The 27,888-nt window shown below is 47.9% G+C and overlaps 1 protein-coding gene and 1 long non-coding RNA gene across 2 annotated transcripts in view; one reads left to right on the forward strand and one right to left on the reverse strand.

Moving 5' to 3' along the window:
• The first annotated feature begins 2,256 nt into the window (after positions 1-2,256).
• Positions 2,257-4,067, forward strand: LOC129556933 (uncharacterized). The gene is made up of 3 exons (XR_008686130.2): positions 2,257-2,345; positions 2,436-2,500; positions 3,063-4,067. It is a non-coding gene; the product is annotated as an uncharacterized LOC129556933 (long non-coding RNA).
• A 500-nt stretch (positions 4,068-4,567) lies between these two features.
• The window catches only part of B4GALT1 (beta-1,4-galactosyltransferase 1), a 54,495-nt gene continuing 31,174 nt past the window's right edge, over positions 4,568-27,888 (reverse strand). The window contains exons 3-6 of the mRNA XM_055427280.2: positions 15,357-15,544; positions 9,966-10,088; positions 6,034-6,138; positions 4,568-5,551 (exon numbers count right to left, since the gene is read on the reverse strand). Coding sequence (XP_055283255.1) covers positions 5,419-5,551; positions 6,034-6,138; positions 9,966-10,088; positions 15,357-15,544 — 549 coding nt within the window. The 3' untranslated portion in view covers positions 4,568-5,418. The remainder of the gene's footprint in view (positions 5,552-6,033; positions 6,139-9,965; positions 10,089-15,356; positions 15,545-27,888) is intronic.

Consider the following 27,888-nt stretch of genomic DNA (forward strand, 5'->3'; position numbering starts at 1 on the left):
GGGGAACAGACTTGAACTGAGTGAGCCAGGGAGTGGGAAATCAGAGGGCCAGACATAGTGACCACTCTTTGTGTGGCTTCCTCCAGCCCTCCTCCTGGCCCCTGCCTGGTGTCCTGGCACATAACTTGCTCAAGTGCCAGTATCGTGGGAATGTCACGGTCCTCTGCTTTCTGGTCCATTGACCCTATCACTAAACACGACTTTCAGACACTGCTGGCTCCTCTGCCACCCAGCCTGGGGACAGGTCCTGGAGCCCAAATGAAGGCAGAGGCCACATTCTCTGCCTGGGGACCGTGCCAGGGGAGGAAATGAGGTTCATCTGGCACAACCGGCTCAGCTAGCAAACCTCATTTCCTTTCTGATGGGGTAAGAAGTTCCAGTTTTAAGAAGAAATCAGCCCCTAGGAATGTCCAAACTCCCACCTCCTGGAATAAACAGGAGGCGAGCTCAGGAGAGTGGTGGAGACTTGGCAATACCTAACACTCGGTCATCTTCTCATTTCCTCCACCTTCCCCCAATCCTCCCCACACACGGCTTCCCTCTATCACCAGAAGCAAAAACTCCTGCCGGGGAGGTTTCACTCATATACCTCCATGGGCACACTGGCCATCTGGGCACCACAGCCTTGCCTCCAAAGGACATCTGTGGGTCAGTGATTAGGCATCCAGGTCACATTCTCTCATGGAAGAGGTACTTTATTGGGGGGTAAGACTGCTGCTGCTGCTAAGTCTCTTCAGTCGTGTCCGACGCTGTGCGACCCCATAGACGTTAGCCCAACAGGCTCCCCCGTCCCTGGGATTCTCCAGGCAAGAACACAGGAGTGGGTTGCCATTTCCTTCTCCAATGCATGAAAATGAAAAGTGAAAGTGAAGTCGCTCAGTAGTGTCCGACTCTTAGCGACCCCATGGACTGCAGCCCACCAGGCTCCTCCGTCCGTGGGATTTTCCAGGCAAAGAGTACTGGAGTGGTTGCCATTGCCTTCTCCGGGGGTAAGACTGGTACCCACCAAATCCACACCCATGGCTACTGGGCTCTGCCCTGGCTCAGACTTGGTTTGGGTCCCAGGTGAAACGGCAGACTAAGGGCACTTCTCAAGGAAATGGCTACCCCAGGAGCCTGGCCCTGGCCGTCTTCCTCCCATCTTCCTGGCACCTTGGAGCCCACCAACACAGGATGTGGGCCCCCCTCCCTTGCCAAAGCCACCATTCCGAACACCTTCCCTCAGGGCAGGCAGGAATGGGTGGGGAAATAGCATTGCTGAGGTCTCAGGTGTCTCCAGAAGAGGAGTGGTCACTTACCCTGAGATCCATTCACCCAAGTGCCACACAGTTAAGTCCCAGACATGCGCCCCAGAAGAGGAAAAAGATCCCCAGCACACCTGGTGTGTACATGTGTATATGTGGGTACCGTGTACACAGCAGCCTATGTATATGTTGGTACGCGTGTGTACCTGCACTTTTAAAATTTAACAAATATTTGTAATGTGCATAATGCTTATTATGAACTAGATATGGTCTGAGTGCTTTATAAAATTAATTCACCTGATCTCCCTGACAATCCTATGAAAGAAGTACTGTTATCCCATTACACAGATGAACAAACTGAGGCATAGAGAGGCTAAGTCACTCACTCAAGGTCATGAAACTGGGAAAAAGCAGCAACAGGATTTGAAGACAGGCATTGTGGCCTCTCCTAAGTACTCGGCGGTGTCCATGCATTTTGGGAAAGGGAAGGGTGCCCCACTTAACCCAGACCTTATTGCTTACAAAGCCCTGCAAGGCAGCACTCTGTCCAAAGGAGTCTGGTCAGAAAGACAGATCTGAGTGCCAGCCAGTGCTCAAGCCTGAGGCTACTAGGGCTCCTTCCAGCAGTCACAGGGATGGGTGGAGACGGCCAGAAGGCCCTGGTGGGGCTTCAGGGGGCTGTTCTTCCAGCTCAGTTTCCCAGCTGGTCCCATAATCACAGCTCCATCCAGCAGGGCCTGTGACCCCCTCAGCCTGGACAGCTTGGGGGTGACCTCTCCCGCACACCAGTTTCCTCTGGCCCATTTCTTCCAGAAGCCAATTCAATCAAAGCCACATATCAGAGGCTGCAGTGCCTGACCTGGGGCACAGGAGGAGGTGCCCAAGGTACTTACTGTCTCAAGTCCATGGGGCACAGCTAAGACCTTTGGTAGTGCCAGGTTAAATTTCCTGGGGCTGAGAAGAAAGCTTATTAATCTAAGCTACACTGTGAACACCTTGTGTAAATAGCTCTGAGAACATGCTGGCTTGTGTGGAAAACAGAACAGAGCCAGAGAACTGCTGGGAAAACTTCTTCTCTGAAGGGTCCTCAGCTACTATGTGGTAAGTACCTGTGAGGTGCCTGCCGCTATATTTCAGACACATCTCTTTTAAGCCTCAAAAAGTCTGTGTGTTACTATTCCCATTTTACAGATATCCGTATGAGACTCAGATGGGGAAATGGCTGATTCCGGTAAGGTGCATAAGATCCCAGGCAGGTGAGATAACATCTCCTCCCCTCACCCAAGCCCTCAGTCTGCCCCACACACAGTGAGGCAGGCAGAGGAGGTAGAACCCCGCTTTCCTCAGACCCTCCCAGCAGGCAGCCCCCATCACTGCCCTGCAGCTTTGGAGGAATCTAACCCCTTACATCAGAAGAGAGACCACCTGCCGTTACAAAGATAGGGTCATTTATTCACGTTATATTACTGGATTTTAAGGGCAAAAATACAGTTCTGTTTTGAACACCAAGGTCAGACATTCACCCACTTACAATGGTAAATACATACATTTGGGTACATGGGAAATTAAAATACACAGCACACAGGTCTCTAGGACAGGAAGGCTCCCCTCCCAGCCGTGTGAGGCACCCCTCCCTCCAGCCCACCCTCCCACCACTGGTCAGCAGAGGCCCTGAGGGGCAGCACCAGCATTTCCTTTACCCTCTTGCGCCACCTCTGCCCTCTGACCTTTCCCAGAGGCCACCTTAGAGGGTCACCAGCAATAGAATGGACAGAAACAGAGAGGGGCACATGACAATGTCATGGTGACAACTTCCAGGTGAAGGAAATGCTCCTGAACCCTCAGTACTCGACTCCCCAGGGAGGAAGTAAGCGCTGCAGCATCTGATGATCCAGACCAGGGCTAGGCTTAACCCTGGGCCCAGGTGGACCCCATGAGCGCACCAGAAGATGAGCAAACGAGGAACGGGTGGTGAAGCAGCGTCTCGGGTGGTCCTGAGAATGAACCACAGACTTGACTATTACAATGGAACATGAAAGAAAATGTAATAGGAAAACAAAAAAGAAAAAAAAGTCAGAATTTCGTTTTTAAAAGTAAAGTAACAAAAAGGTTACCACCCAGGATCCTTGTCTCCTTTCTTTTAAGGCACTTTGGAAAAGTCAGGATCTGGGGACAGAAAGCGAGGTCTTCATTCTTTGCGTTTCCCAAAGCTTCCTGTCAGGGCTATTCCTGGCTTTAACAACATCGCTCTTAAGGAGTGGGGAATTGACAGACGGAATACTCTTTGCATAGCCCAGCTACAGTGGAAAATAATTTGTAACCAACACAAAGGTTTCTGGAAAAAGAACCAGGTAATACCATGAGATGCTCAAAGCGATAAAGGCACAGGTATGATTGGGGACAGGCACCAGTTCAGCATCCACAATGAGGGCTGGTTTCTAGGCTGCCCCCAGCAGAAAGGTTAACCCTGGGATTAGAAAGCTGAATTTTAAGCCCTCAGCCCAGCCTGGACCCAGCACTTGTGCCCAGTGGCAGGAACTGCCTTGTGCGTCTCACCCCAGGCAGGATGAAACCTCCAGCAGCAGAGGTGGGAATGGGGAAGACATCAGCTGTGAGTCGGCCTCCCCAGAGTAGGAGCACCTGCTAAAACCCGAGGTGGGGTGGGAAACTTTCTGCACCAGAGTGGCCATGGGAGGAGTACGGGCGCATTCAGCTGAACTGCTCTCTAGGTCTCTAATTAAAAGGCACATTCATGCTGGAGAATGGATAGTCTGTTTGACCCTGAGTGCCACAGGCCAGTTTTAGGAAACAGGCAAAAAGCAATGGAACAAAAACGGGGAGGGAGGGAAGAGAAAGGCAGCACAAGGGAGGCAGGAGGAGGAGGAGGAGGACAGAGAACTGGTCCTGCACAGCGGGCCAGCGGAGCCGGGAAGGCAGCCCCCGGGGCAGGTGGAGGGCCAGGAAACAATCTGAAGGCTGTCATTTCCAGCTCCACCGCCTGGGGCCTAAGGGAGGTGCTGGGCTCACTCTGAGGAGGGGGGGTTGTTCCCTGGCCCTGCCCACCTGGGGAGGGCAGGGAGCTGGCGAGGTGGGGAGCTCTGCCAGGCAGGCCAAGATGTCTGCCTCCCCCACAGAGTCCAGCTTGACAGTGCTCATGGGGTGCCTTAGCTCTCACTGAAGGACCCAAAGATGTCTACGCTTTTCGGAAAACCTGGCCTGCCAGCTCCATCCAAGGCCCATGTGGGGCCACTACAGCATATGTTATTTTTCCCCCTAGAAAATGCTCAATGCCCATCCCCACATGTAAAACACCACAATAAAAATACATAGGAAATTCAAGTTTATATAGCATGCTCAGAAAAATAAATTGCCATGACTAAACACTATGCCATTCTGGATCAACACAAAATCAAGCTAGACCACAAGGAGGATCTGATTTGTTCTTTCTTTAAAATACTACAAATGCTATTTAAAAAAAAGGATTTACATTCAGAAATCAGGCATCTGGAGAAAGGCCACTGAATGTGAGAACACCCAAGGCTTTTGCTCTGGTGGCTAAAGTGGCCTTGGAATTCAAGCCTCAAGTTTTAAAATTCTTCTGCTAAGAAAAGACACACATACACAGTGATTGTAATAGTTGCATATCATGGAGAGAGGGTGGAGGGTAGGGGGTGGTAACATGAGAATGGTTGAAACTGGGTGTTTTTCTAAAACATGACAACGGAAAAACACCACACTGATCTGATTTCAGCAGCACTCTCCAATTTTTCACAAAGTAATAATACTACAATTTATAGCAAAATTCTTACCTATATCACAACAAATTAGCAGGTTGTTTGTTTGTTTTTTTGCTGGGGATGAGTCCCACAGTCACCAGATTTGGAGCTGTGCACAGCTTTGATTCTTTGGGGTGACACTGTGAACATGCCGATAGCCCCCAGAGGCTGATGGTTTCTATGCTTACATACACCTCGTGGGGCTGAGAAGTCACATGCTGAGCCAAGTTGGGGGCAATACATCCCACTCGTCCTAGTCGTCTGGAAAGGCGTCTGAATGATGAGCAGAGAGGGCCTATCACTGATTGTGAGAATGAGAGGGACCAGCCCAGCACACGGGCAGAGACACAGCAGAGGTCCCTGGCCATTTTCAGGTCTCTGATCAGCGCACCAAAATGCTAGCTCGGCGTCCCGATGTCCACTGTGATTTTGGTATACAATGGGTACCTCTGGACCTCTAACACCATGTAGGTGAGTGAGTTCAAACCATCAGAGAGCATTGTCTCCTTTGTATGTGCAATTCGGTCAAACCTACAGGGAATAAACAGACAAAGGGTTTGAAGCCAAAACAAAAATCTTAAAAAAAAGAAGCAAAAACAAAACTCAAAACTTTAAACCTTTGTACTTTAATGGCCCATTTTCCCTCCTACTAGGCTTTTCCAGTGGCTCATCAGTAAGGAATCTACCTGCCAATGTAGGAGATGCAGGTTCAATCCCAGGGTCGGGAAGATCCTCTGGAGAAGGAAGTGGCAACCCACTCCAGTATTCTTGCCTGGGAAATCCCATGGACAGAGGAGCCTGGTGGGCTACAGTCCGTGGGGTCACAGAGTCGGACACGACTGAGTGCGTAAACCACCACCACCACCTCCCTCCTACTCCAACCCTGTTCTGTGGATGGAACCCGCTTTCCCTTGAGGCACGGAACCCACTCCAGAGCCCCATTCCTGCAGCCAGCCCCACCTGAAGGCGGAAGAAGGAACCACACACAGGGGAGAGAATAAAAGAGAACACACCTCTGAGGATTAGGTTCATTCTTCTTGTCTCTCGAGTGGCGGATCATCCGACACTTTCCGACCACAGCATTTGGGCGAGACACAGACATGCCTCTAAAAGCTAATCTGTAAGGAGCAAAGGGACAAGTGGTCATCACAGAGCGGCCACATGACCCAAGTCCCACAGCCCCAGCTGCAAGATTTTATCCCATCCACCATCCTATCCTGCCAGCTGGTCTCACCAACCTACACCCCAGCCCAGTGTACAGGCAGCAGTTAAAACTCACACCCCTTCCTCATAACCTTTTACCCCCGGTTCTAAATCTTGTGGTGGGACTATTCTGTGCCAGGCACTGGGGGTGTCTGCCCTTGTGGAATTTATGATGTGGATGCTTAGAACGTAGGGCCATAGGTACCAGGACAAAGGGGAGGAGGTGGGCATGGGGATGCTCGGCACAGAGGCAGAAGCAACCAACTTCACCTGATTGAGACTGGGCAGAGCCAAGCCCTGAAGATGAGTGGGTGTTTGCCAGAGCACTTTGGGCAGTCAGGACAGCACAGGCAAAGCAGGGAAGTGAGAGCAAGCACAGTGCCCTCTGGGAGCATCAAAGTTTGGGGTAGGAAGTGGCCAGCGGTGAAGCAGGAAAGAAGGGCACAGATTGTATCACGGAGGCCTTCTCAGAGCATCTCCCAGAACAGGGCCAATGTCTAAAAGGGATATAACGCAGTCATCCCTCGGTCTCCCCAGGGGATCGGTTCCTGGACAACCTCCTTCCCCGTGGTTGCTCAAGTCCCTTATGTAAAATGTGTAGCATTTCCATATAACCTACGCACGTCCTCATCCTCCCATATACTTTACATCACCTCTAGAAAAATTATAATACCTACTATAGTGTGAATGATATGCAGAGAGTTATAAATACAATGTAAATGTTATGGAAATAGTCTCAGGTGCACAGCGAATTAAAGTTTTGCTTTCTGGAATTTTCTGGATTCTTTTCCCCCTGAGTATTTTCGATTGAAGGCGCGGTGAATCTGTGGGGATGTGTAATCTGCAGATATGGAGAGCTCACTATATGCTGGGTTTCCCAACACTGTACACAGAGTTGGCCAATGGGAAGTCTCTCTGTTAGGCAGTATAATAATGGAAAGCCAGGAACAAGACTAGAGGCAGCCAGATCACAGTGGAAGATTCTGTGTGGGTTCTGGAGGAGAAAGGAATGAGGAATACCAACCAAAGTCTTGACAGCAGGAATACAACACTAAGCCGAGAGGTATAAATGGCTGGTCCGAAGTGACTTAAAGGTTCCCAGCCTGGCCTCCCTCAGTGCTGAGTAGGGCCCAAAAGCAAGCTGGTACAGAATAAGAGTTAGGTTCTTTACCTTTCAGGAAAGCTGCTCCAGGAGGAGGAGCAAGATAGGCATAAGGGTTTAAGAGGTTAAAAACTACTACATATAAGATAAATATGGCTTCCCTGGTGGCTCAAATGGTAAAGAATCCGCCTGCAATGCAGGAGACCTAGGTTTGATCCCTGGGTTGGGAAGATCACCTGGAAAAGTAAATGGCTACCCACTCAAGGATTCTTGTCTGGAGAATTCCATGGACAGAGGAGCCTGGTGGACTACAGTCCATGGGGTCACAAAGATTCAGACACAACTGAGTGTCTAACACGTCCACTTCCCATAAGATAAATAAGCCACAAGGATATATTGTACAGTACCGGGACTATAGCCAAAGTTTTATAATGACACATGAGTTTGAGTGAACTCGGGGAGTTGGTGATGGACAGGGAGGCCTGGCGTGCTGTGATTCATGGGGTCGCAAAGAGTCAGACACGACTGAGCGACTGAACTGAACTGATACATGGAATATAACCTTTAAAAATTGTGAATTACTATGTTGTACATCTGAAACATACATTGTACATCAACTATCAGTTCAGTCGCTCAGTCGTGTCCGACTCTTTGCGACCCCATGAATCACAGCATGCCAGGCCTCCCTATCCATCACCAACTCCCGGAGTTCACTCAAACTCATGTAAATCGAGTCGGTGATGCCATCCAGCCATCTCATTCTCTGTCGTCCCCGTCTCCTCCCACCCACAATCCCTCCTAGCATCAGACTCTTTTCCAGTGAGTCAACTCATCGCATGAGGTGGCCAAAGTATTGGAGTTTCAGCTTTAGCATCAGTCCTTCCAATGAACACCCAGGACTGATCTCCTTTAGAATGGACTGATTGGATCTCCTTGCAGTCCCAGGGACTCTCAAGAGTCTTCTCCAGCACCACAGTTCAAAAGCATCAATTCTTCGGCGATCAGCTTTCTTCACAGTCCAACTCTCACATCCATACATGACCACGGGAAAAACCACAGCCTTGACTAGACGGACATTGGTTGGCAAAGTAATGTCTCTGCTTTTTAATATACCATCAAGGTTGGTCATAACTTTCCTTCCAAGGAGTAAGCATCTTTGAATTTCATGGCTGCAATAAGCATCTGCAGTGATTTTGGAGCCCCAAAAAATAAAGTCTGACACTGTTTCCACTGTTTCCCCATCTATTTCCCATGAAGTGATGGGGCCAGATGCCATGATCTTCGTTTTCTGAATGTTGAGCTTCAAGCCAAACTTTTCACTCTCCTCTTTCACTTTCATCAACTAAACCTCAATTTAAAAATTTAAAAAACTTTTTTTTAAAGAAAGGACAGAAAGCTCCTCCACAAGCACTGATGGTTCTATCCCCTCATCCTCAGGAGTCTGTCCGCGGGGCTCCCTCCTGGATACTTTTCTGATCACTCAGGTCTGTGCAGCATGTCAGTCCTGTACACTGTCACACGGGCCCAGCTGCCTGGGTGCGGTGCTGTGAAAGGAAGTCTGTTTTTGTCTGGACTCCCTGTTTAGGGCTTCAGTGTCTTCCTCCTCACTGGTCCTGCCTGGCCCAGTACTCTGCATATCCATAATCAATCTCTAAAATTCAAGTTTTCTTCAAGGACTGTGTCAAAGACTTGGGTCTATGCTGCAAAGCTAATCTTAAATGACTTGAATGCTGCTCTGAAAGACATTTTCTGTTAATGATCAAATTAATGTACTCCAGTTCAGGAAGGCACCAGGGTGTATTCTGGTTTCAAACTCAGTGGCAAGTTCAGGTTGGCTCCCAGAGGGAGAAGGTGCTTTTTGTCTACATTCAGCAGGAGTGGAGATTCCACTGCCAGGAAGAGCCAAGCAGAATGTGCTTTCAAATGCCACTGACAGATGGTTTTTTTACCATCTGCGATGACAACTCACATAATAAAGTTTTACCAACTCATGAAGAGCCCCAGGGTGTGGATGGCCATGTAGTGTGAGTCACCCCTTCACATGTTTCTCATTTTACATTTTCCATAAGGCTAAGGCAAAAATCACAGAAGCTAGTTTTCCTAAAGATACTTTTAAATTTTGTAAAACTTTTTTGTATTGGTGTATAGCCAATTAAAAATGTTGTGACAGTTTCAGGTGAACAAGGAAGGACTCAGCCATACATATACACGTATCCATTCTTCCCCAAACTTCCCTCCCATCTAGGGTTAGGCTGCCACATAACATTGAGCAGAGATCCATGTGCTATACAGTAGGACCTTATTGGTTATCCGTTTTAAATGCAGCAGTGAGTACAGGTTACATTTTTTTTGTTGTTTTTGTTCCTAATGCAGGTAGATTAAAACTTTCAAGTGCACATCAGAGTTACACACATGCTTATTTTCAGATGCTTTCCAGTTTCGTTAAGGGTTCTCATGGTCTGTCTCTTAAGACACTCTTTATCACCTGGAGCATCTACAGCGGGGCTCATCTAAGAATTCAGGCTGGGTGGGGACTGCATCTCTCCTCAGGGTCAATCCTTACAAAATAACCAAGCATGGATAGAAAAACCAGAAGTGAAGCGAGATAGGGAAGCAAGAGATCTAAGTTGTGATGCTTACCTGTTATAAATGTCATCATCTTCACCTCCCCAGCCCCAGTAGTTATTAGGAAATCCATTGATGCTGAGAAACTGTTGTTTACTTAGAGCAGAGACACCTCCAAAATACTGCACATAAGGTAGGCTGGGGAAAAAACACACACACACACAGGACCAGTAGTTAGTATTTATTCTTTAACAAAGCTCACTCAAAATATAAATACTTCTGGGCTTCCCTGGTGGCTCAGTGGTAAAGAATCCAATGCAGGAGTCATGGGTTCAACCTCTGGTCCAGGAAGATCTCACATGTCTCGGAACAACTAAGCCCTGTGCCACAACTATTGAGCCTGTGCTCTCAAGCCCAAGAACTGCAACTACTGGAGCCCGTGTGCCTAGAGCCCATGCTCTGCAACAAGAGGAGCCACCACAATGAGAAGCCCATGCACTGCAGCGAAGAGTTAGCCCCATTCGCCGCCACTAGGGAAAAGCCCATGTGTAGTAACGAAGACCCAGCACTGCCAAAAATTAATCAGTTCAGTCACTCAGCCCTCTCCAACTCTTTGCGACCCCATGGACTGCAGCACGCCAGGCTTCCCTGTCCATCACCAACTCCTGGCGCTTGCTCAAACTCATGTCCATCAAGTTGGTGATGCCGGCCGACCATCTTATCCTCTGTCGCCCCTTCTGCTCCTGCCTTCAATCTTTCCCAGCATCAGGGTCTTATTAAATTATTTTTTTAAAATATATAAACATTTCTAAAGTTATTTTTATTCCCTGGAACTTTTAAATTAGGGATTTATGAGGGTTTCCTTTGTCTTGTTTTTATATCAGACTCATATTATCTCAGAGAAGACACAGTATCAAAAAGTAGAATTTTACTTTCCAAGAACACTGTGGTTATCTAGACAATCAGTCAGTGACAAATACAGAAGCCCAGTTCTTCTGCATTGCTCGAGAACCTGCTTTCCATGGGTGAGAAATCCTTCTCCAGAAGGTCCCAGAAACTGAGACTGCTTTAGAGTCTCCTGTGCCCACCCTGTTATGCTCCCCCTTCCCTACCCTAGCCCATCTACAGTCTTGCTTTCATTCTTCCAAAGGTATACTGACTTGAACACTGACCCCAACAGTCAAGACAGCATTTTTCAAAATTTGCTAAAATAAAAATTTTCTTGGAAAATTCTACCACATCCTGACTTGGCAATATGTATGATGATGAATCTATTTTGACCCATTTTCAAGCAGCAGGGCATCTGGGCTTTCATCCTTCCAAACCATTCTGCATTTCAGTATTTCAGTGGTTATGAATCGTGGACTCCTGAGGGAGACAGAGGAAGAACTGACGAGAAATGTTAAGAATCTGGATGTGCCCAGAGGGCAAGCAAAGGCTTTCCTGTGGGCTTTATAAAGGCTGCGATTTTGTGACAGCCCCATGTGTAGCTCCAAACCACAATTGGGCTTTTACTGGAATCCAAAGAGACCAAAACCCATCACAAAAATTAAGGAAAACTCTAACTCAGACTCTGAGGGGGAAGTCAGCCAAACCATACAAAATGTATGAAAAAAAAGATTCAGTTATTATTTTCAAATACGTTCCAGAATTCTGACTGCAAGCATCCACAAGCAAAGATTCCGGGGGCCTGCTTTAATGAATCAAAGATAATCTACTTGTAATGAGGTATCATCATTTAAGCATCAAGTCATCCCCCTTTGTTATCTGCACACTACAGTCTGCACTTATAATGTGAGGGTTTGAAAACCAGAGGTGACCAGGCCATTAAGGCCTTTTCATAATCAGTGTTTTTACAGAAGTGGACTCTCAGCCACTGCACAGGGGAAGTATATGCTATTCTGACCAGATTTGGTTTTGCTGTCTCTGCTGGTTTCTCTTACCTTTGTGCCTTGTCTCCCAAGCCTAACTAGTTCTGGGTGAAATATACATGATGCTGTGGTAAAGAATTAGGTAAGCACCACCACACTTCAAGGGCACAGTTCAGAGGAACTGGTGTGTCTCAAAGAGGAGAAGATACACAAACAGGGAGGGAGAGGGGGAAGATAGGAGGGTACAAAGTTCTGTTTACAGTCCAAGTTTCCCCCTTTAAGACAGGATGTTTATGGTCTGAATGCTTTAACCTTGGGGAAGGACTTCAGAGGATGCTCTGTCACAGCCCTCATGCCCCCAGCAAGGGAGGACAGAAAGAAATGATGAGAGCAAGATGAGTCTGGGGCTTCCCTGGTGGTCCAGTGATTAAGGATCTGCCTTGCAATGCAAGGGACACTGGTTTGATCCCTGGTCCGGGAAGATCCCATGTGCTGCAGAGCAACTGAGCCCGTGAGCCACAACTACTGAAGCCCTCGTGCCTAGAGCCTGTGCTCACAAGAGAAGCCGCTGCAATGAGAAGCCTGTGCACCACGACAAGTAGCCCCTGCTTCCTGCAACCAGAGAAAGCCCACGTGTAGCAACAAAGACCCAGCATGGCCAAAAACTTAAACAAACTTTAAAAAACAAATAAAATGAGTCTGAAAGAAAGCTGTTGTATCTATAACAAGAGACTGCCAAGTTGGCACACAAGCCTGCAGTACTGTGGTAGTCAAGCCTGAGGCAAGGATGGCCAGCACACAAAGTACCCACAGCACGCCTTCCTGGAGCTTCCAGGTTGACTCAGAACATGGAGGAAGAGGTCAGGTTACCCATTTGACAGGTGCCTTAAGTTTATGTTGATACAAATGTGGACAAATTATGGAATGAAATGCAAATTTACTTTTTAAGATTAAAAAAAATGGACCACAAGGCTATTTTCCACCTATGACAATGGGCTTTAATCACACTGCTGCTCTTGGGGACAGGCATCAGCCGGCTTCCTCACAAAGGGCCATTTTGGTGGGAAAGTCTGAGCAGAAGCTGTTTAAGCAGAAGCCTGTGCTTTGCAGGGAAACAGAACCATGATCCTTCTTAAAGTGCCAAGGAAGATCTTCTCAGTTACCCAAGTCCAAGAAATTACTGAGGGAAGATGACTTCAATTTGCTTCCCAAATTGTGAGGGGAAGGGGAGAAGAAAGTCAAGTAAGATAACCACCATCTGGAGCCTGAAGATAAGTGCCATCCCAAATATAAACACTTCTCTCCTGGAGGTGCAGAGATATAGGTGCTTCTGGACTCCACTTCCGTCATTAAATAATAACTGACTATGACTATTCTCCATTTGAATGCAGAGTTCCAAAGAATAGGAAGGAGAGATAAGAAAGCCTTCCTCAGTGATCAATGCAAAGAAATAGAGGAAAACAACAGAATGGGGAAGACTAGAGATCTCTTCAAGAAAATTAGAGATACCAAGGGAACATTTCATGCAAAGATGGGCTCAATAAAGAATAGAAATGGTATGGCCCTAACAGAAGCAGAAGATATTAAGAGGTGTACAAAAAAGATCTTCACGACCAATATAATCACATTAGCGTGATTACTCACCTAGAGCCAGACATCCTGGAATGGGAAGTCAAGTGGGCCTTAGGAAGCATCACTATAAACAAAGCTAGTGGAGGTGATGGAACTCCAGTTGAGCTATTTCAAATCCCGAAAGATGATGCTGTGAAAGTGCTGCACTCAATATGCCAGCAAATTTGGAAAACTCAGCAGTGCCCACAGGACTGGAAAAGGTCAGTCTTCATTCCAATCCCAAAGAAAGGGAATGCCAAAGAATGCTCAAACTACCGCACAATTGCAGTCATCGCACACGCTAGTAAAGTCATGCTCAAAATTCTCCAAGCCAGGCTTCAGCAATACGTGAACCGTGAACTTCCAGATGTTCAAGCTGGTTTTAGAAAAGGCAGAGGAACCAGAGATCAAACTGCCAACATCCGCTGGATCATGGAAAAAGCAAGAGAGTTCCAGAAAAACATCTATTTTTGCTTTATTGACTATGCCAAAGGCTTTGACTGTGTGGATCACAATAAACTGGAAAATTCTGAAAGAACTGGGATGGGAATACCAGATCACCTGACCTGCCTCTTGAGAAATCTGTATGCAGGTCAGGAAGCAACAGTTAGAACTGGACATAGAACAACAGACTGGTTCCAAATAGGAAAAGAAGTACATCAAGGCTGTATATTGTCACCCTGCTTATTTAACTTATATGCAGAGTTCATCATGAGAAACACCGGGCTAGAGGAAGCACAAGCTGGAATCAAGATTGCCGGGAGAAATATCAATAACCTCAGATATGCAGATGATACCACCCTTATGGCAGAAAGTGAAGAAGACTAAAGAGCCTCTTGATGAAAGTGAAAGAGGAGAGTGAAAAAGTTGGCTTAAAGCTCAACATTCAAAAAACAAACATCAAGGCATCTGGTCTCATCACTTTATGGCAAATAGATGGAGAAACAGTGGAAACAGTGTCAGACTTTATTTTTTTGGGCTCCAAAATCACTGCAGATGCTGATTGCAGCCATGAAATTAAAAGACGCTTACTCCTTGGAAGGAAAGTTATGACCAACCTAGACAGCATATTAAAGCAGAGACATTACTTTGCCAACAAAGGTCCGTCTAGTCAAGGCTATGATTTTTCCAATGGTCATGTATGGATGTGAGAGTTGGACTGTGAAGAAAGCTGATCGCCAAAGAATTGATGCTTTTGAACTGTGGTGTTGGAGAAGGCACTTGGAGAGTCCCTTATACTGCAAGGAGATACAACCAGTCCATCCTAAAGGAGATCAATCCTGGGTGTTCATTGGAAGGACTGATGTTGAAGCTGAAACTCCAATACTTTGGTCACCTGGTGCAAAGAGCTGACTCATTTGAAAAGATCCTGATGCTGGGAAAGACTGAAGGCAGGAGGAGAAGGGAACGACAGAGAATGAGATGGTTGGATGGCATCACCGACTCAATGGACATGAGTTTGAGTAAACTCCGGGAGTTGGTGGTGGACAGGGAGGCCTGGCATGCTGTGGTCCATGGGGTCATGAAGAGTCAGACACAACTGAACAACTGAACTGAACTGATGAGCTTCAAAGGACTTCCCAGGTGGCTCCAGTGGTCAAGAACTCCTACCAATTCAGGAGACGGAAGAGACACAGGTTTGATCGCTGGGCCAGGAAGATCCCCTGGAGGAGGGCATAACAAGCCACTCCAGGATTCTTGCCTGGAGAATCCCACAAAGAGAGGGGCCTGGTGGGCTACGGTTCACAGGGGCGCAAGGAGTCAGATACGACTGAAGTGACTTAGCACAGCACTCAGCACACATGCGCTCTGAAGAGACTTAACACAGAACTCACACACATGTGCTTCAAAAGCACCCAGTTCTCCCAAAAGGCATTCTCTTCCAGAGCCTAAGAGGCACTACTCCTGGGCTAGAGGAAGTGAGTTCCCTGGTTGTCATGGAAGACACAAATGTTTTCTGCAGATTCCAGTAAATATCTCTTACCTAAATCCAAACTTATCCATTGCTACAGAAATGTGCCGTGGCTGTGAAAAGCACCTGTAGGTGTTATGGTCGTTCATTGGGATGAGGTCCACATCGCTAAACACAAAGCAGTTGTAGTCATAGTCCTTCAAGGCCTCTTTAAAGCCAACATTGAGGAGCTTCGCACGGTTGAACATGGACTCTCCAGCCTGGTGCAGAAACAAAAAAAGTGCCATCAGATGCCATGAGGCCTTTCAGCCAAACACTCATGGGGACTGGTGACCTGTCTGCTCCACGTGGTCCTTAGACCATTCCTGGGCCTCATTTTCTACCCTCACTTTACAACTCAATCCTGAGTAGCATTCCCTGAACCAGCAATCCCTCTTATAGGAGTTATCCTGTAGGACTTGCAAGTGTGCAAATGACAGGTGAACAATGTGTTCACTCTGTTCACCACATGTTCACCAACGCAAAAGGCTGCAAACAGTGACGTAAGCATGACCAGGAAATGGCTTAAATAAACCATGATGCATCCATATAATGGAATAGAGCTGTTTAAAAAAAAAATAAGGAAGCTCTAAAAGGAAACGATCATCGAGATAGTATTGTTAGGTGGAAGGTGTTTAAACAGATGTGTTATTTATTCTTATAGTACATATAGGCTAATTGCAGGAAGGATATCAGGAAACTGGTGACAATGGGACTTTTCCCCTTCTACCTGCTTTTGTGTGGTTGACTGGGGTTTGATCATCACATTGTGTCCAGGTATTTGTCACTAAACCAGGCACCAGGAAATATGGCAAACTCAAGTCAGTCTCTGCCCTCCCGGTGCTCACAGTGTAGGGTGGGACCAGTGCGCTACAGGGCACAGAACAGATAGTGTGTATGAGAGAGGAGGACACCCCTTCAGGATGCCAACCACGGGGTCTACAAGAATGAATTGTGTTGGTGCAAAGGTACTTCATATTTAATTTACTTCTCTTGTTTATTTTCAGTCTCCCCCCATTAGAATATAAGCTCAATGAAGGCTAGAATTTTTTTTTTTTTTTTTTTTGCTTTTTCTTCACCCACTGGAAACAGGCCTGGAACACAGTCTGGCATATAATAAGAGCTCAGTAAATAACCACGGGATGGATGGATTGATGGATGGATGGATGGATGAGTAGACAAATGGATGGGCTTCAACACACAATGGCAGATAGCAACCCTTTGGGGAGACTCCAACCTAAGGGACCTCTCATGGGTCTCTGCTCTGACCAGGTACCAAGACCCCAGGTCAGTAAGGACAGTAACATCCCGACACAATCACGCTTACGCTTAATTCACAAGCACTTCAATACCCGTACTCTCATCCTGGCTGGAATTCTCCCACCATTGTCATGAAGAAACTGCTGCTGCTGCTGCTGCTAAGTCGCTTCAGTCATGTCCGACTCTGTGTGACCCCACAGACGGCAGCCCACCAGGCTCCCCTGTCCCTGGGATTCTCTAGGCAAGAACACTGGAGTGGGTTGTCATTTCCTTCTCCAATGTGTGAAAGTGAAAAGTGAAAGTGAAGTCGCTCAGTCATGTCCGACCCTTAGCGACCGCACGGACTGCAGCCTACCAGGCTCCTCCATCCATGGGATTTTCTAGGCAAGTGTACTGGAGTGGCTTGCCATTGCCTTCTCCGCATGAAGAAACTAAGGCCACATAAATGACACAGCTGGTGCTGGAGCCCAATCCTCTAGAATCCTCACTTCCCAGTCTTTCTCAGATCAACAAGATCAGGGCCCTCTACTTTGGGTGAAAATGTGCCCCACGAGGGCCTGCAGTATCTGTACGGTCTCTAAGGTGGGGTGCTGAACATTTTCTCTCCAGGACTCTAAGATAGGGCCCGGACACTGGCTCTCCACCAGGCTGCCTAAGTGAGGACAGAGTGCCCAGATGGTGCCACAGCCCCCAGTGTCAGGAGGGTGACTCAGGGCAACAGATCACTTGAGAGAGACAAGTACCAGGAAGTCAGAAAGAGCAGCCCAGAAGAGTAAATGAAACATTTTACATGAGAGCTCCTTTCTTCAGCCTGTGACAAAGCATTCTAACCATGCGTGGTAAAGGGAGAAGGCTGTGCCCTGGGGTACTCAGGGTGTACTTGGGCTGCTCTGTTACTTAAAAGAGAGGCACCACGGGGTCGCAAAGAGGTGGACACAACTGAGCACGCACGCAGGCACACACGCCAGTTAAGAACCATTTAGAATTCTGCCTTCAGCTAATTCTGTGTAAGTCATGAGACCAAGAGAAAAAAAAAATGACCAAAGTTCAGGAACTGCATATGAAGTTGTCGTCATTATTACTATTACAATAACACATTGCTGATATTCTCTGGGGGATCCAATACACCGGGCACAGGGAAGGATTTTACAAGCATGGTGTGTCCTTTAATCATCTCAACAATCTTGGTAACAACCTTCACCCCCAAATTTGATTTGCTTCCTTCCTCCCACACCCTTCGACCTCCTGGAAATAGAGGCCTTCACCTGGTGGTTTCCATCTTCCTCCTCTAGCCCCATCAGTTCAGTTCAGTTCAGTTCAGTCGCTCAGTCGTGTCCGACTCTTTGCGACCCCATGAATCACAGCACGCCAGGCATCCCTGTCCATCACCAACTCCCGGAGTTCACTCAAACTCATGTCCATCGAGTCGGTGATGCCATCCAGCCATCTCATTCTCTGTCGTCCCCCTCTCCTCCCACCCACAATCCCTCCCAGCAATCACTCATTTCCAGTGAGTCAACTCATCGCATGAGGTGGCCAAAGTATTGGAGTTTCAGCTTTAGCATCAGTCCTTCCAATGAACATCCAGGATTGATCTCCTTTAGAATGGACTGGTTGGATCTCCTTGCAGTACAAGGGACTCTCAAGAGTCTTCTCCAACACCACAGTTCAAAAGCATCAATTCTTCGGCGATCAGCTTTCTTCACAGTCCAACTCTCACATCCATACATGACCACGGGAAAAACCATAGCCTTGACTAGACGGACCTTCGTTGGCAAAGTAATGTCTCTGCTTTTTAATACGCTATCTAGGTTGGTCATAACTTTCCTTCCAAGGAGTAAGCGTCTTTTAATTTCATGGCTGCAATCAGCATCTGCAGTGATTTTGGAGCCCAAAAAAATAAAGTCTGACACTGTTTCCACTGTTCCCCATCTATTTCCCATGAAGTGATGGGACCAGATGCCATGATCTTCGTTTTCTGAATGTTGAGTTTCAAGCCAAACTTTTCACTCTCCCCTTTCACTTTCATCAAGAGGCCTTTGAGTTCCTCTTCACTTTCTGCCATAAGGGTGGTGTCATCTGCATATCTGAGGTTATTGATATTTCTCCCGGCAATCTTGATTCCAGCTTGTGCTTCTTCCAGCCCAGCATTCCTCATGATATACTCTGCATATAAGTTAAATAAGCAGGGTAACAATATACAACCTTGACGTACTCCTTTTCCTATTTGGAACCAGTCTGTTGTACCATGTACAGTTCTAACTGTTGCTTCCTGAAGATTCTCAAAGAGTTAGCTTTCTCTGAACATTGTGAGATAAAATTCAGCCCCATTGAACATGTTTCCAACAAGTAAACAGGCAATGTTCCAACAAAGCCTCTTCCCAGTTGTGGAGCAGACCCCCAAGAGTCGCTGCCCAATGTTCTCTTCTCTTGGTCCACTCCCCAGTGACAGGCACAGGATGTTGGTGGCCTTGTCTGAACCACAGGACCTGGCCTGTTGGCCATGACTGTTTGACCTAAGCAGATACCTGACTGAGACTACCCTAAGCATTTTCCTCTCGCAGGAAATAGAAATATGGAACAATGAATGGGCACCGCTGGTGCCAACCCCAGGACCAATGGCAATCCAGAGGAAAAACCCAAGGGGCAGACCTGTTCTACCCCTTTCCCCATGTGTGGGGTGACTGACAAGTGGGTGTATGAGTCTAGAGAAGCCAACATCCATCAGTGAAGAAAGGACAGGAGTCTGGGCCCTGTCAGTGTGCTGGCCTGGGGAAAAGTGAGGACACGTGAGGTGGGAGGCCTGGCAGAGTCGACGCTCTCCAGTCACTTCACACAGCAAACCCAATGCCCTTTGGGCAGATTTGGGTGGCAAGGGCAGATCTGGGTGGCAAGGACAAATGTCTCAAGAAGTGTCAGATGGCTCTCCAGGGCATTAAAACTTTTTTCGAGAGCCCTCGTTTACCCTAAACATAAGAGCAAGTAATATGTCCACTCAAAACAGAATCCTCATACACTGCTGGTAGGAATACAAAATCGTGCTGCCATCTTGGAAGACAGTCTGGAGTTCCTCACATGGATAAACAAAGAGTCACCATGTGATCCAGAAATTCTACTCCCACATATATACTCAAGAGAAATGAAAATATGTCCACACAAAAACTTTCAAAGTTCACAGCAGCGCTGTCCTGCACTTTTTAGATAGCTAAAAAGTGGAAACTTCCCAAATGGCCATTAACTGATAAATGGACAAATAAAATGTGGTATATATCGATACAATTCAACATTATTCTGCAATAAAAAGAATGAAGTATTGCTACATGCTGTAAACTGGATGAACATTGAAAACATCATGCTAAGAGAAAGAAATCAGTGACAAAGGATCACAGATAAGATTGCATTTATATGAAATGTCCAGAACAGGCAAATCCAGAGACAGAATGTGGAACTGTAGCTACTAGGGCGGGAGAGAATGGAGGAATTAACTGAGAGCTAAGAAGTGTAGGGGAGGTTTTCTCTGGCTTAATAAAGATGTTCTGAAATTGGTTGATAGATGCCCAATTCTGAATATACTAAAAGCTACTGAATTATATACTTTAAATAGTTATATTGTATGATATGTAATGATATCTCAATTAAATTATTAAAAAAAAAGAAAAAGAAAAGAAAAGCCTGTCCAGAGATGGGAGAGGACCAGAGAGCCCTGTTTCTCCCTCTTTTTCATACATTGATTCTGGTCATTTATTGGGTATTTACTTTTTACTTAGCAACAGGAATGCAGAAAAAGAAAAGACACAAGCCCTGCTTCTGAGAAGTTCCAAGTTAAACAGGCAATTGTATTTTTATGGGGTGATGAGCTCTTTAGGGTGGACAGCTACCTAAAGGGGAAGGAGGAGAAAGGAGCTCCTCAGCCCAGCACATACAGAGAAATAGAGGTAAAAACATGAACCCAATCGTAGAAAATTAGAGAAGGCCTCGAAGAAGCTAGCCAAGTTTAGTTGGCAGGCATGAGAAGAATATTCTGAGACGAGCGAGCAGCATTTGTAAAGACTGTGAGGAAAAGATAGCATTCAAGGAACTACAGAAATACAGTTTGGGGAAGCCAGACTAAGACAAGAAGCTGGATGTGGACCAGAACACGGGGCAGGAGAGGAAGGCTGGGGACTTTGCTAAAATAATCAAGACTCTGTCTTTCTTATTCAGGCCACAGGAAGCTCTTGAGGTTTTATTTTTTATTTTTTCATAAAACTTTCATTTATTTTAGTTTTATATGATTTTACAGATGTGAAATGCACTTATAAAGACATGCAAAGTAAATAAACTATAGCTATGTTTTGGGTCTTAGCAATGCATTTCTGAAGTTTATCTGATCTACAGTTCTTCTACTAATTTGTAATAGCTTGGAAACAGTCACTCTTTCTACATGAAAAAGCTTTGTGCATCTATCAGTGTGACAGCTTTAGGGAAGGAGCAATATCTTACACTTTTATGGGAAGCATGTATATCAATACTCAGTGATTAACTGCCCAACATGATACAGTCTCTAAACAGTAGTGAGTACAGGTCTGTAGTCAGATGCCAGTGTTTGAATCCTGGTTGTACCTCTCATTAGCTCTGTGACCTTGGGGCAAGCTACTTAGCCTCTCTGTGTTCTAATGTCCTCATCTGTAAAAAGGCAATACTAATATTAATAGAGCCTATCTCATAGGCTGCTGTGAGAAATAAATGTGTTAATACACATGACAGCGTAGAACAGCATACAGTCCCTAAGTATACCATAGCCTTAGGGCCTATTATTATACCCCTTCACTTACTGCTACTGCTGCTGCTAAGTCACTTCAGTCGTGTCCGACTCTGTGCGACCCCACAGACGGCAGCCCACCAGGCTCCCCCGTCCCTGGGATTCTCCAGGCAAGAACACTGGAGTGGGTTGCCATTGCCTTCTCCAGCTCTTGAGGTTTTAAATGAGAATTATGTTTTGCAAGTCCAGGAGGAATTTGTACCCTACTTGCCAACTGAGGGCAGCAAGACCAGTCTGGAAACTATGGCATGATTACTGGAGGCTAGGCAATGACACGGGGCACGCAGAGAACACCTCTCCAGAAGGGCTAAGGCGGGGACGCCACTTCCCCATTTCATGCCTCACTTGTTCCCAGGCCCTGTGCGCTGCACCTGCTAGCAGCCTTCGTGGGGTTTCCAGGAGAGGTACCAGAATCTGGTCTAATCACCAGGCAAATCCTGTGGTTAAGGCAAGTGCAGCCTTTCCCTGATGGTAACAGGAGACAGATGACCAACTACCGAAAGCCACAGAACCAACTGCCCAAGTTCTCACAGTTTCTAGAAGACCCACCAAACCACCCTGGCTTTCCTAGATGTCAGGCCCTCATGTGTACACCAGCTCACATATCCCCTGACCATGATGGCTTGGGGGCTGACTACCTGGCCCCTCCGCCACCAAAAGACACAGCAGCAAAGAGGTTGGAAACACCAACCCTAAGCCCAGAGTCTCAAAGAATCAGAATTTCTATGGGATGGGAGAGACAATTTTGCTCCTATGCACACCCCCTGCCCATCACACCACTCCTCCCCTCCACAATAGCTAGAGTAACCCACAGGCTCTTGAGCCCACAGATCCAGAGGCAGGTCTGTAGGCAGTGAAAATCTCTGCAGAAATACCCTTTTGCGTGCTTCTCTGTGCCCCCTCAGACTCCAAGAGGAAAGACCCAGGACAAATGGGTGGCAGACAAGCAGAGGAAGCTCTGGCCAGACAGCCCTGCAGCAGGACTGACCGGCAAGCCTCAGGAGGGTAGACAGGCTGGCTGTGAGCGGATCTCCAGAGAATTGCTGGGATTACACAAACACTGAGTCTGTGGCAGGCTAATATCCACTGACCCATTATTTCACAGCAGTTGGGTCTCTGGCTTTGAACCTTAATAATACAGAAGCCCTGAGTTCGGACAAGGCCCTCAATAAAACCTGGATCAGAGTCTTAAGCTCTTCTCCCAGTAAGTGAAGGAAATGTGTCCTCCAGGGTCCTGGAGCTGAGGGGGTAGTCCTCTTGTTTGCCACAGTAATTACTCACAAGAGAGGGCATATCGTTGGCCCCTGACGGAGTAGAACACAGGTCAGAGCCATAAGGTCCCTTTAGAGAGAACAGAGTTAATAGAACAGCCAAGCAAGGACTCTGGGCAAGGTAAACACAGAAAATAATTTTAAAACTTCAGTTCTATAGCAGGATGCCTACCTCTCTCCCAGGGCCTAAGGCACTGAGATGAGATTTTCTGCAGAAAAACACTCAGTAAATAAAGGCTTCATTTTCAAGAAAGCAATTTGGCCACTTATATTACAAACCATAGAAATGTTTACACCATTTCTGAACCCACAGTCTTGTATCTGAAAATCTAACCTAGGGAAATGAATCTAAATATGGAAGAAGCAAGCACAGAATAAGCCACAAACTGAAAGATGTTCATTACAGTCTTATTTACACTACTGAGAAAGTGAAAATTACCTAAATGCCTTCTAACAGAGGAATGTCTATACTAATTATGGTAGAATTACATGCTCAACTATTATGAAGGCATGGAAAGTGATGATTATGAAGACTATGAAATAACATGGGAAGATGTTGATGATATAGAATTTAAGGAAAAAAAGCAAGGTACAAAAGTATACACACATACAGTATGAGCTCAACTCTGGCTTGATTTTAATGCAAAGTCTCTTTGACCTTTGCACAACAGGCGGGCTCGCACCAACCTCAGCATTTCTGAGTGAGCCCACAGGGGCCATGGCCCTGCATGGGAAACCCCAGGGCCCAGGATGGTACATGCTCAGGATCATTTACACAGCTTCCCCCTGTCCAGCAGGGCCTTGGCTCTGGACTAGATTTGGGGGCATGTGGACATTACCAGGGTGGCGGCAGTGGTGGCAGCGGCGGCAGCAGTCGCAGCGGCAGTAAGGTCGGCATTCCTCTCTCTCCCTCTAGGAGGTGAAGGGCACAGAAGAGGAGTAGGTGGAGAGCAAGAAGCAGATCACAGAGAGGAGGTCCTCCTTCAGCTTGCTTTGCTACAAACAGGATTAACAAGGAAAAGCAAAAGGCCCCCACTAGAAGGAAAAAAAGAAAAAAGAGACAAGGATGGCTGCAAGGGAGAGACGTAAGGAAGAGAGGCAAGGGTCTGGGCTGTGGCCGCCCTGGTTCCAAGGCAAAGGCATATTCCTAATAAGTGGTCAGTCCCCATCACAAAGTCATGGGGGAATGACATTTCCCAGAACAATGGCCAGGGAGGCAATTCACCAGGTCAGGCAAATACTTGTAAGTGCGGCTTCAACATGATCCCTGGAGGCTGGAGCGAGCCACAGACAGAACAAAGGGAAACATCCAGCAAAGGAAACGACCAGTCACTAGGGCAGCATGTGAGCAGCGGGGGGATGCAGACATCTACAGCCGTCCCACAAAAGGTCCCAGTGCCCAGAGAAAGGGGCTGCTGCAGAATGGGGCCGGTTCCACCCCTCCCCAGCCCTGCTCCTGCATACCACAACCTGGGTGCTGACAGCTCAGGCAGGAAATGCAAGGCAGGGAGGTGGGTGGCAAACAGACACAGTCAAGATGGAAACCAACCCAGAGGGTGCCTTGGGCCTAGGCAGCTGTCCTCTGTAGCGGGGCAGACGCATGAGCCTGCTTCACTCTAACTGTCTTGGCCTCATTTAGGAACCAGCTGCTGGGCCCAGGGACAGAGGTAAGCAGCCGAGGAGGGTAAAAGAGGCTCTCACTCACTGAGGGTGCCAGGGGCTGTCTCCAAACCTGCCCACTCTTGGTCTCAGACAAGCAGCTTAGAACCACCTCACGACTGTGCACAGATGAGAAGGAAGAGGGAGAAACCTCCAAAGTTGGACGGAGACTCTTCTGATGGGAGCTGGGGCCTCTGTTTAGGCTAGGTTTTACCCGTAAACTATGACAACTGGGCCAGCCTCCTGGGGGTTCTGAGGCTGCTACTCCCAAGCCACTGTCCTCTTTTCGTGACCCAGTGGGACTCACGGGAGACACTGCCAAGTGGAAATGGAGCTGCTCCTCAGTGAGGAACAGACATATGGCAAGGTGAGGCATTCCAGGGGCCGCAGGTGATTTCTGTCCTGGCTCTGCTGCCCGGCCATCGCGAGACTCCCAGCAGGCTGCTCCCCTCTGGGAGTCTTCCCTCAGCAGGAACGGTGTGAGGAGGGGTACCCACTGCCTCACTGGGGGCTGTCAGGGTCAAAACTCAAACTTTGAGACCATGAAAGAGGCTCAGTCCAAAAGACCATCATGTATTATGACCATCAACCACCACAGGGCTAAAGTAAGGTCTCTGCTGGGCAGGAAGCTCTGAGGGGGCAGAGGGGAGAAGGCCATGCAGGTTCCCAGGGGTCATAACCTGGCCTGGAGGGGAAAGGAGGCTTCCCGTCTCAGGTTCTCACTTGCCAGAGAGCCAGGAGCAACGGGTCCTGTCCTGACAGCTGGTGGAGCCACAGGAAGCAGCTCTGGCTCCACACCCTAACCGTGCAGTGGATGGAGCACGGAGCCTGGTGGTCAGGGAGACAAGGGAGTCAGGCCTGAGGGATGTGGGTCTCGGGGCTGCAGGGGTGGGGAGAGCCCGCATGCAGGCAAGCACTCCTCTCCCCTCACTAGAAAGCACTATGCGGCTTAGAAGCAGCCCAGATGGAGAAGGCAGCACAGCTCCACTCCAAGCCTTTGCAGAGCTAAGCGGGGAGCCTTCCATGGTGGCCAGAAAGAAAGCAACCGGGGGAGGGAACGGAGGCACACAGGATGGAGGTATTCGGTGCAGCATGAGCAGAGGTCTAGGAGGGAGCGTGTCTCAGGGATGGTGGTGAGTCCAGTGTGGCGTGTGAAGGAGACCGGAGGGGAAGTGGCGGCAGGTCTCAGTCAGGGTGCCAAGCTCAGGCTTCCATGCCCTTCAGACCTTCGCCTCTGGGCGAGGACGTAATGGAATTTAGAGAGGGCATGCCATGGTCGGGGCTAGAAAAACTGAGTGAGAGCAGAGGCACCAGAAGACCTACAAACAGAATCAGAGACGGATCCTGGCCCTGCTTCTGGGGCAAGGTGCTGCCACGGCTACTAGGAACCCACTTGCATTTGTCATCAATTGGTAATTCCCCTGGTGGCTTATCTCACAAACATCCTGTATTTCTTATTAGAGTCAGTGCTGCCAGGTGGTGATCTGCCTTCCCTTTGCCCTCGGTGGTTTTATAGTTTCCTTTTTCAATGAAAGTATAAGGAAGTGAGTTGTGCACCCACCTCCCATCTGCTAAAGTATCTTAGTGTCCTTTCTGCACCTGTGCTAGACCTCAGGTAGATATCTGAGCCTCAAAGTAGCACCCTTGGCTCGAAAAAGCCGGACCTGCCAGAACCCTAACAGGACGTTCAGACGCCGGTAGGCGAAGGCAGGAGGGCCGGACACTGAGAACAGACAGCAATGCTGCTGCTTCTCTGGGTTCACTCAACCCTCCACCCCTCTTATTGTGAGATGTAAGTTATTATGGTGATTTGAGGGGACTAAACCAAAAGAAAGTAGTCAACAGCTGAGTATGGATGGGGCAGGAGCCCATGAAAGCTCACCCCTGTGGGTGGAGCCCGAGACACAGCCCTTCTCTGAAGAAGCTGGCAGGGGGGCCATGGTCCGTAAGTTCACGACCTTCTGCTCCCATGGGAAAACCCAAGAATGGGAGGGAGGGTCTCAATACTGGTACTGAGCGGGGGTGAAACGGGAAGCAGGGAGAACAGTACAGAGTTTATCACCACAGTCCTGCGCAGAGAAAACAGGCAGGAGAAGGGGGACGGTGCGGGGCAGGGGGAGAAGGAACTCAAGGCAGCTAATGTTTACAGAGGGTTCCCCGTGTGCCAGGTGTGTGCGAAGGACTGAAGCCCTCCCCTCCCATGAATGAGGAAACCGAGGTGTGAAGGACTTGAGTCCAAGGTCACTGAGCTAGGAAGGGGCAGAGCCGACACCCAGGCTGTCTGAGCCTGGAGCTCACTGCCAGTCCTGGACGCCCAGCTCTGAGGAGGAGGGACTAAGTGCCCTTGAGAAGGGAACCAGTGCTAATGTGCTGAGAGGGCGCTAGGACACGGGGCTGGGCTCGGAGCTGCAGCCCTACCATGGCTTATGTGCCTTCCTACCAGTCCCTTCCCCCAATTCCTGAGCCTCGGTTTCCTCATCGGCAAAACAGATGAGAACAGAACTCTGTTCTGTACCTCAGGGGTACAGGTGAATCCCAGCAAAGAATGAAGGGGAAGTCAGGGACAGAGGTGGGAACGCAGCTCCCACTTCAGGCAGAACATGCTGAAACCCAGTGTGACCCACTGTGGATGCAGGGCTAGGCAGCATTTCAACGTGGCAGGGGGAGGTTTTGTTCTTAAAAACCTGCCTGAGAACCCAAAGGCTAGATGTCTCAGGGCCCTCTCCTATTTTAGGCACTTTCTCTTCTTCAATTGGGTGTGTGTGTTGGGGCGGGGGCAGTGAATGAAGTGGCAAGATGACAGCAGGGTGCTTGAGACAGGAAGCTGCCAAGAGGCCTAAATGCTCAACAAATGGTACACAAAACCCAAGCCAGATGCTCTGAACTGGAGCATCTAACAGTAACACAGGGAACACGGGAAGGTTCTCAGTTGTAGAGAGGGCACGTTCCAAATGTTTCCCCTCCCACCTCTTTCAAGGCTTGGGTTTTCCTATCATCGCTTTATTATGGGTTTCTTATAGATACCACATAAGATGTTCTTTGTTGGAAAGGTAGGGGCAACTTCAGGTTTCTTTATGACTTGGTTACCCGGAAGTCAGATGCATTTTCCCAAAGAAATAATCAGGGTGGAGCTGGAGCAGAAGAAATAAGATTAGCTGGGGGAGAGGGAGATAAAGGAAATGATTTTCTCAAGGCGGAAAGTTAACCCTTGGAAGACTAGAAAAAGATGAAGAAATGAAAAGACATGGACTAGGGCAGAGGTAGGGGTGGTGGTGGGGGGCTTGGTGGGGGAGATGATTATACTGACCAGACTAGAGGGAAAAAAAAAAGAGATGTAAAGGTTTGAAAAATGAAAAATAAAATCTTCCCGATGCTGAGATACATGTGAAAGAAGACAGGAGTTGGGGGTGTTTCTCAGCATCCCAGGGAAAGTGAGGAGCTAGGAAAAGAGGAGGCCTGCTTTCCCCCAACGTTCAATTCACGGAATAGTTGTCACTTGAGATGGTTCTTGGAAGGCGGTTCCTCCAGTCAGATGAGCTCAGGAAACGTGCCGAGTTCCCTCTGGAGACTGTCA

This window comes from Moschus berezovskii, chromosome 7 (assembly GCF_049115385.1).
Source record: "Moschus berezovskii isolate FMDL1 chromosome 7, NW_MosBer_1.0, whole genome shotgun sequence".
In the NCBI taxonomy this organism is placed as follows: Eukaryota; Metazoa; Chordata; class Mammalia; order Artiodactyla; family Moschidae; genus Moschus; species Moschus berezovskii.